The 9,767-nt window shown below is 38.0% G+C and overlaps 1 protein-coding gene across 1 annotated transcript; it reads left to right on the forward strand.

Moving 5' to 3' along the window:
* The first annotated feature begins 214 nt into the window (after positions 1-214).
* Positions 215-6,657, forward strand: LOC308705587 (uncharacterized protein). The gene is made up of 3 exons (XM_081390671.1): positions 215-378; positions 748-867; positions 1,854-6,657. Exons 2-3 carry the CDS (start codon positions 810-812, stop codon positions 2,780-2,782), a joined length of 987 nt encoding a protein of 328 aa, XP_081246797.1. The 5' UTR covers positions 215-378; positions 748-809; the 3' UTR covers positions 2,783-6,657.
* The last annotated feature ends 3,110 nt before the right edge of the window (positions 6,658-9,767 follow it).

Raw genomic sequence — 9,767 nt, forward strand, 5'->3', positions numbered from 1 at the left:
ATACTTGCTATCTAACTTTAAAATGAAGTCAAAGTTTATATTGAAGTCAACAGTAACACTACAGTTCACACTTCAGAATGTAAATATACAATTGCAAACTCTTTAGCAGATTTAAAGTTTCAATCTTTATCCGAAATCAAACATTTATGGGATGATAGTTTGTATAATCTCAACCAAGATACAAATTTTATATTGGTTGTCTTGTATCTATGGGATTAGTATGGGATTGGTTTCCGCCCGTAGAGGGCGCTCGTGCAAGCAATGACACACATGCGAGTGTAGGAGAAGAAGAGAAGTGATCGAGGAAAGGGAACATAAACATGTGAAGTGGAACATAGCCCTTCATCCTGCTCTATAATCTGCTGTGTTTTTCAGACTGTGAGTAGGCTACATTTTTTTTATCATTTATTAGGAGAAATCTAAATCTAAACAACTAAACGAGTCAGTTCATTTGGTGAATCACTCAGAAATGAATCGAAATGAACCGACTGATGTTGTACATTAACTTACGCTCGTGAAACGTAAACTCGTTATTGACTGGTTTTTCACATTAAATTTGTGAAGATTATGAGTTGTGTTTTCATTTTATTTAATGAACAAATTAAACGTGGTAAACAGTTTTTAATGCATGTAAATCATATCTAATGTAAGAGCAACATAAAAATGAGTCGAGGACTTGAATTGTTTCTAAACAATGAGAGTTTCATGAGAGTTTAAATGCTGGGAAATATTCCCATCTTCCCACAGGAGAAGAAGAAGCAAGCAGGAGGAATTACTCCAGGATAAACTACTGACATACTATTGAAAAGATGGAGTTTGAGGAAGAACCCTGCAGAATAAAAGATGAAGATACAGAGGAACAAATAGGTTGGTGTTTTCGTTCATTTTCTTTAATGACTGATGGGGAACATTAAGAGTGTAGTCAAACTGGGCACAATAGACAGATTGTCCCTGTCCCACGATTGTACTGTTCAAGTTGTAATAGAAAATGTTTGGGGCACGGTACGGAATGATCACACTAGTCAAAAGAACCAGACTTCGGGGGTCCAGGCACTGTTCAGGTCGCCTAGCTGCTAGTGTGAGTACACCCTAAGATGAAAACTGACATATCCTCCTGAGACCCAGGCATAGCCTTTTTTCTCTGTAGAGGACATTATATTTTAGCAAATTTCTCTGAGACCATACATGTCGCCATTTTAAAAGTCTGGATGTAATGTAAAGAGCACATGCAGGGCTTTTCAGAGATATAGGCTACCAAATGTTTGGAGGTTTCGCCATGACAACTCCCTCTGGGATCACATTTTTTGCACTCTTATGGAAATCTGATAATATTTTGTAACTGTCATTTCAATTTAAGTAATTTTCAAATTGTTTGTCATAAATAAACATCTCAGGAAAACATTATGGGGTTTCAAATCAGAATATGACTTTCTGTTACGGAACAGGGCATCGATTTTATACATGTCCTCTGTAGAAGACACCAGGACTTTTTTTCATTTGTTTTTTTTTTGTTTGTTTAGAATGGGACTACCCATTTATGGCAATTTTATACACAATCCATGAAGTAAAATAATAAATCAAATAATTGTATTAGCCTATATCTTTCACAACATAGTTGAGAATCATCTTTATACAAAGTTTGGTTAAAATAACTTGAAATCTAAAAATGTATTGGTAAAAAACAAAAAAACAAACAAAAAAACCAAACATTGTTTTTACCTAAACTTGTCTTATCGTGCCATTTTTTCCCCGTAATAACTAAGTCCTAGTGTCCTTTACAGAGGACATAGCATAATATGATTTTTTTTTTGTTTCTTATGCTCCAAATAATGAAATGACATTGTTGTTTTTAGACCTGATGGAAGTGAATGAAGACAAACACCATCATTTCACAAATGAAGATGTAAAACTAACAAATAAAAATGAAGACAAAAAACATCTGTTTCAAAAACCTCATAATTTAAAAAATGAAGATGAAAATACAGCCGTTTTAAAGACAGAAGAGGATTTTACACAACAACAAGCTGGACAATCTGGTGTCAAAGGATCTTTCACCTGCTCTGAGTGTGGAAAGAGTTACATACATAAAGGACACCTAAAGGATCACATGAGAATTCACAATGGAGAAAAACCGTTCATATGCACTCAGTGTGGAAAGAGTTTCATACATAAAGGACACCTAAAAGATCATATGAGAATTCACAATGGAGAAAAACCATTCATGTGCACTCAGTGTGGAAAGAGTTTCACATCCAAAAGTTCTCTCACCACTCATCTGCGCCGTCACTCTGGAGTGAGATCATTCAGCTGTGATCAGTGTGCTAAAACATTTGTTGTAGCATCAAACTTAAGAGAACACCTTAAAGTTCATGCTGGTGTGAAGCCTCACTTTTGTTCTTCATGTGGAAAGAGATTTACACATCTGCACTCTTTAAAACAGCATGAGCGTATTCATACTGGTGTGAGCCCTTATATGTGCTTTGACTGTGGGAAGAGCTTTACTACATCAGGCAACTTAAAAACACATCAGATAATTCATACTGGAGAGAAACCATACAAGTGCTCACACTGTGGAAAGAGTTTCTCTTACTCAACATCCTTGAAAAGACACAAGAGAGTTCATACTGGAGAGAAGCCGCACCAGTGCTCTTCATGTGGGAAGAGTTTCACCCAATTATCTAATCTACGGACTCATGAGAAAAGGTGTTGCCCGAAGTTGCCTAAAATAAGCAAAGTTCATGTTCAGATCCATCACTTTCAAATTAATAGTTTGATATTCTGATAAATCAAAAGATGGGATTTCTTGCGACCCCATCTGAGAGAATCTTTTTAAAAATTACATAGAGGGTTGGTGAAGATTGTTGGAAATTGGGTGGAGGTCGAAATGCTCCAATTTTAGAAGGAAATAATTATTTTGTTTATGTTAGGGAGTAAGTATAGTGAACATAATTATCTTCACACATATACCTTACAGATTAATTTTGTTTGGCTGTTGTTGTCATTAATTTTATATATATATATATATATAATATGTATGTATATATGTATATATCAGTGATGCGCGGGTCAATGTATAAACAACCCGCACCCGACCGACGGTTTCAACTAACCCGCCCGCAACTCGGACCGCAAAAAAAAGAAAGAAGAAAATATTGTACCCGACCCGCATTTTTTACAAGTAGTAAATGCTCATCGTAGCATCATTGGGCCATAGACGTAGGAACTAGGGTGCGGGGAGGATGTGGCCACTGCTGGGTTTCCTATCATTATCGGATTAATTGCACAGTTTAACCATCATAGAGTGGACGTTTATCATTTGCATGTGTTTTTAAGTCCTGTCAGTTTAACAGGGCGCGCTTGACAGGGCATATATAAGAACGAGCAGAGAGAGAGAGAGAGTGAGGCCCGGCCGGGCTTATAATATAATATATTATATTAATAATAATAATAATAATAATAGCTAAGTATTCTTTTTTTCCTGACCAAATGTGACCAAAACGGTAATAAAAATGCTGTCATTATAAAAGGTTTCTAATGTCAATGTATTGCTTGTTTTTCAACAAGCTTCCCCGTACTTTTTGACAAGCGGCCAGGGCTTCTTTGCAGCTCAAGTCGGCGGTGGTGTGAACGTAGGCTACAGTTAGGTGCGCAAACTGTTCTTTTTCTGAATGCTGTATGATATAGCCTAGTGTTATGTAATAAAGGCTTGATTTATTCATTTATTTCGTTTCATTTTTTTAACAATTAAGATGCTGCATGTGTTAGTCCAATCGAAGTGTGCGTCTCTCCCCAGTCTTCACCTTTTCTCTTGCCGCCTCCATATCCATATATATATATACACAGACTACCGTTCAAAAGTTTGGGGTCAGTAAGATTTTTTAATGTTTTTAAAAGAAGTATCTTCTGCTCACCAAGGCTGCATTTATTTGATAAAAAAAAAAATAATATTGTGAAATATTATGACAATTTAAAATGACTGTTTTCTATTTTAATATATTTTAAACTGTAATTTATTCCTGTGATCAAAGCTGAATTTTCAGCATCATTACTCCAGTCTTCAGTGTCACATGATCCTTCAGAAATCATTCTAATATGATGATTTGATGCTCAAGAAACATTCATTATTATTATCAATGTTGAAAACAGTTGTGTACAATTTTTTTTCAAAATTCTTTGATGAATAGAAAGTTCAAAAGAACAGCATTTATTTAAAATAGAATATTTTCTAACATTATAAATGTCTTTACTGTAAATTTTGATCAGTTTAACTCATCCTTGATGAATAAAAGTATTGATTTATTTTATTTATTTCCCCCAAAAATAAAATTAAAATTCTTACTGACCCCAAACTTTTGAATGGTAGTGTGTGTATATATATATATATATTAGTGTGCAAGTATGCACTGCATGTAGAATGTGTTACAAGAAAAAATGAAAAAAAAAACTTTTTGAACAAAGTCATGAAAAATAGGTTTCAGCATTGTATTCATATTAAGCTTGCAGTATTAAGTAATTATTTTAAAATAAAAAATATGCCAGTTGTTTCATAAATTTATATTCACTTTTAAAATATGGACCCATATAAACAAATAAACACACCACTGAGACTATCGAGTTGGATATGATAACTGGACTTTGTCTATGGAATTGCAAAATAGCTATCAGTATCAAAAAGAATTAGCTACTGAAAAAACTAAATCTAATAAATAACAAGCATATGCTATATTTTCTCTTCTTTAACATCTGAAATATAGCAAGGAGATTTTAAAGGATAATTCCAGCATTTAGCACTTTGAGTCTCTTTTCTGGTTTGTTTTGGATGAACTAGTGTGGTGGACAGAGAAATTTTGACGATGGGTTCTGTCTCGACTTTTTGACTCGTTTAGAATCGCCTTTGACTGCTTCAGAGTGGCTGGCTACAGGCATGCACAAACATGTCCTTAAAACAACCCTTAACGTTCATTTTCAAAACTGCAACTCACCGAGTGGTTAGTGATGTTCGTTGATGTTCCAAAACAAGTAGCGTAGCGAAATACAGTTTCTGTCGTGTTTTATTTGGCATTTTGTAAAATCCCATTGATTTCTGTTGGAGGACTCATTGCTCGTTGATATTACTCGCTGCACTGTCCCTATTATGTGAGTATAGGAGATCATAAGTCTGAGTGGACATCCATGACATGCAGAGTCCCTCAAGGCTCAATTCTTGCGCCACTCCTGTTCAACCTGTATATGCTCCCAATGAGCCAAATAATGAGAAAGAACCAAATTGCTTACCACAGCTATGCAGACGACACACAGATTTACTTAGCCCTATCACCTAACGATTACAGCCCCATTGACTCCCTGTGCCAATGCACCGATGAAGTCAACAGTTTGATGTGTCAAAACTTTCTTCAGTTAAACAAAGACAAAACTGAAGTCATTGCGTTTGGAAACAAAGATGAAGTTCTCAAGGTGACCGCATACCTTCAATCTAGGTCAAACTAAAAATCAAGTCAGGAATCTTGGTGTGACACTAGAGACAGACCTTAGTTTCAGTAGTCATGTCAAAGCAATAACTAAATCAGCATACTATCATCTGAAAAATATTGCAAGAATTAGATGCTTTGTTTCCAGACAAGACTTAGAGAAACTTGTTCATGCTTTCATCACCAGCAGGGTGGATTATTGTAATGGACTCCTCACTGGCCTTCCCAAAAAGACCATAAGACAGTTGCAGCTCATACAGAACGCTGCCGCCAGGATTCTGAGCAGAACCAGAAAATATGAACATATCACACCAGTCCTCAGGTCTTTACACTGGCTCCCAGTTAAATTTAGGATTGATTTTAAAGTATTATTACTGGTATATAAATCATTCAATGGCCTAGGACCTCAATACATTGCAGATATGCTCACTGAATATAAACCCAACAGATCACTAGGATCATATCAGCTAGAAATACCAAGGGTTCACTCAAAGCATGGCGAGTCCGCTTTTAGCTATTATGCCAGCCGCAGCTGGAACCAGCTTCCAGAAGAGATCAGATGTAATCCTACAATAGTCACTTTCAAATCCAGACTCAAAACACATCTGTTTAGCTATGCATTTAATGAATGAGCACTGTGCCAATGTTCGTCCGACTGTTTGTACTGTACTGGATTTTATTTTTTATTTTTCTAAACTGTTTTAATTATTCTTATTTCTTTTTATTCTTATTTTAATTTCTTCTATGTAAAGCACTTTGAATTGCCATTGTGTATGAAATGTGCTATATAAATAAACTTGCCTTGCCTTGCACTACCGGAAACGGAAAAGGGGGCTGTTTACATTTGGTTGTAGTCTTTTCGCTCGGTTCTTCGTCTCTCAGAAGGCTAGCGTGAGCAGAGCAACTGTGCTCCCGGAGTAGCGAAATAAACAAACAAAAAATCCTTACATCTAAAATGGATTATGAAAGGTGGATTCTGGAGGACTCGCACGATTTTGAGTTTGACGGTCGAGGATACCAATTCGAACCTGAATATACAGAAGAGGAGCTACGTGTAAGGGAGATGGAGGCTCAGGCTAGGGCTATGAAGTAACTGGGTTCAAACCAAGCGAGATAGAGGACTTATTCTGACTTATTCCCACTTACCTTTGCATTCAGCTTCTGTTAAAAATGTTTAAATAAAAAGCTATTTTTCAAACTTCTTTTCGCATTTATTTATAAAGTACACACCACAGTCTGTTACGCATAAACATTTTCACATAGAATGTGTATAGAATGTGTAAAAGTAGACATAGGCCTTCTGTATTTGCAAACATTTACAACAACAAACAAATTTACAATATGGATTCTTATTCTTATGAAAGATTGCCTGGACTGCTACTTTACATGTAAGGACTGAAAAAAGACTGGAACATACAGAGACTCCAGTAAGTCTCCCAAGATTTCAGTAACATTATGTAAATGAGTCTAAGACTGTGAAAGTCCTATAATGTAAGGAGGCCCTTAGTTTCTCAAGCATCAGTGTGGCGAGTGAATCTGGATTTATGTTTCTTGATGAGATCTTTGGGGGGTCTCTCCTTAGTGGCAATGTTTGGAGGTCGCTGGACATGTGGTATATTTTCCGGTGCTCTTTCCTCCCTTCTCTCCAACACGCGTTCCACAAGGTGTTGCGTGAAGTACTGACTTGTAGGCTCATAGATCTTCTTGACTATCCATTCCTTGCTTTGTTTTGGGAACGTCATACTGTATCTTGGAAGTCCTAGACAGAGAACATTACTTCTTAGTCAAGTTGTTACACAAACACAATTAGGGACTTACTTATGAAATCTCAATACCTTCAGAAGTTTCTGCCTGCTCTCGGCCAACATTGTAATTGTTGTCCAGGATGGCTAGTTGTGTTCGAGCTACCATGGTGTCGTATCCAAAATGCAGTAGTTTAGGCAGATACTTTAGCATAATGTTGTGGTACACCTCCAAAGCACCTGTAAATGAAAGTGTTTCATTAGACATTGAGAGTGACTACATAGGTTGAAAAGTTGCATACTTGTTTCATAAAGCAACATACCTGTATGTTTGAAGTGAGTCAACTGCTCTAGGTCGTTCAGAAGTCTTTTATCTTCTACAATAGTCTGTAAAGCCTTGAACACTTGAGACTCTGGGTGTAGCCATCCCTTTGTCCTTTGCTCATCTGGGTGTAAAGCAGGGTGAGGGCATGCCCACTTTCTACCATCTTGCTCCCATGTGTGCTCCCCACAGATGTGGTGAAGGACTGAGGTCCACCGTTGCTTCAGTTCCTACAGAATATATTTAGGGCCCAAGCCCTGAAAGGGCGAAGGCCTTATTGTTTTCGTAAGGATTATTAGGGCCCAAGCCCTGAAAGGGCGAAGGCCCTATTGTTTCCGGTAGGATTATTAGGGCCCAAGCCCTGAAAGGCCGAAGGCCCTATTGTTTCCGGTAGGATTATTTATTATTAGGGCCCAAGCCCTGAAAGGGCGAAGAGCCCTATTGTTTCCGGTAGGATTATTAGGGCCCAAGCCCTGAAAGGGCGAAGGCCCTATTGTTTTCGGTAGGATTATTATTATGAGGGGCCCAAGCCCTGAACGGGCGAAGGCCCTATTGTTTTCGGTAGGATTATTTATTATTAGGGCCCAAGCCCTGAAAGGGCGAAGAGCCCTATTGTTTTCGGTAGGATTATTAGGGCCCAAGCCCTGAAAGGGCGAAGGCCCTATTGTTTTCGGTAGGATTATTAGGGCCCGAGCACCGATGGTGTGAGGACCCTCTTGGAATTGCTCTGTTTATTATTATTAGGGCCCGAGCACCGATGGTGTGAGGACCCTCTTGGAATTGCTCTGTTTATTAGGGCCCGAGCACCGATGGTGTGAGGACCCTCTTGGAATTGCTCTGTTTATTATTATTATTATTATTATTATTATTATTAGGGCCCGAGCACCGATGGTGTGAGGACCCTCTTGGAATTGCTCTGTTTATTATTATTAGGGCCCGAGCACCGATGGTGTGAGGACCCTCTTGGAATTGCTCTGTTTATTATTATTATTATTATTAGGGCCCGAGCACCGATGGTGTGAGGACCCTCTTGGAATTGCTCTGTTTATTAGGGCCCGAGCACCGATGGTGTGAGGACCCTCTTGGAATTGCTCTGTTTATTATTATTATTATTATTATTATTATTATTATTCTTCTCCGCATTGAATTGCATTTTTGAGGGCCTAAACATGCGCGAAAACTCACGAAACTTTGCACACGCGTCAGAACTGGCGAAAATTTACATCTGATATAGGTTTCAGAATTGGACGGGGCAAAACGGCTCGATAGCGCCACCTATAAAAGTTCAACGGAGTGCGCCTCCCGCAACGTTCCACGTACGTGCACGAAATTCGGTACATACATGTAATGACCTAATACCTACAAAAAAGTCTCTTGGAGCATAGCCCTAAACCCAACAGGAAGTCAGCCATTTTGAACTTCCTCCCAGATTTTTGTGCAGTTTTTGACATTTTCAGGCCTCATACTTTAACGAACTCCTCCTACAGTTTTAATCTGATCATCTTCAAATTTGGTGAGTGTAATCTTAAGGCCTTTGCGACGTTAAATTGCGAAGATCTTGAGTTTTCGTCGAAGGGCGGGTCCTCGGCGGCCTGACAAATTTTGATGTTTCGCCATGAAACAGGAAGTTGCTGTAACTCAGGCATGGAATGTCCAATCTGCCCCAAACTTCATACGTTTGATAAGAGTTCTGTCCTGAACACATGACCATGCTCATATTCAGTTATAGTCATAGCGCCACCTGCTGGCAACAGGAAGTGACATGTTTAACACTGTTATGGACTCCTAATAACATATAAAAAAGTGCCAGCAAGTGCTAAACATGCTAACAACATACTAGAAGCATGCTAAAACATGCTAGCAAACTCTTAGCTAAGTGCTAAAGCATGCTATTATTGCAATTAAATAGGAATTTGCTGTAACTCAGGCATGGAATGTCCAATCTGCCCCAAACTTCACACTTTTGATAAGCGTTCTGTCCTGAACATATCTACATGAGAATATTCAGTTATAGTAATAGCGCCACCTACTGGTAACAGGAAGTGTCATGTTTAACACGTTGATGCCATTCTAGCAACATGTTAAAAATGCCATTGACTTCTAAACATGCTAGAAACATGTTAAAACATACTAGCAATACTTAGCTAAGTGCTAAAGCATGCTAATTCAATGAAACAGGATGTTGTTGTTACTCAAGAAGGCAATGTCCAATCTGCGCCAAACTTCACACTTTTA

Source organism: Scardinius erythrophthalmus, assembly GCF_964197995.2.
Source record: "Scardinius erythrophthalmus genome assembly, chromosome: 17".
Classification (NCBI taxonomy): domain Eukaryota; kingdom Metazoa; phylum Chordata; class Actinopteri; order Cypriniformes; family Leuciscidae; genus Scardinius; species Scardinius erythrophthalmus.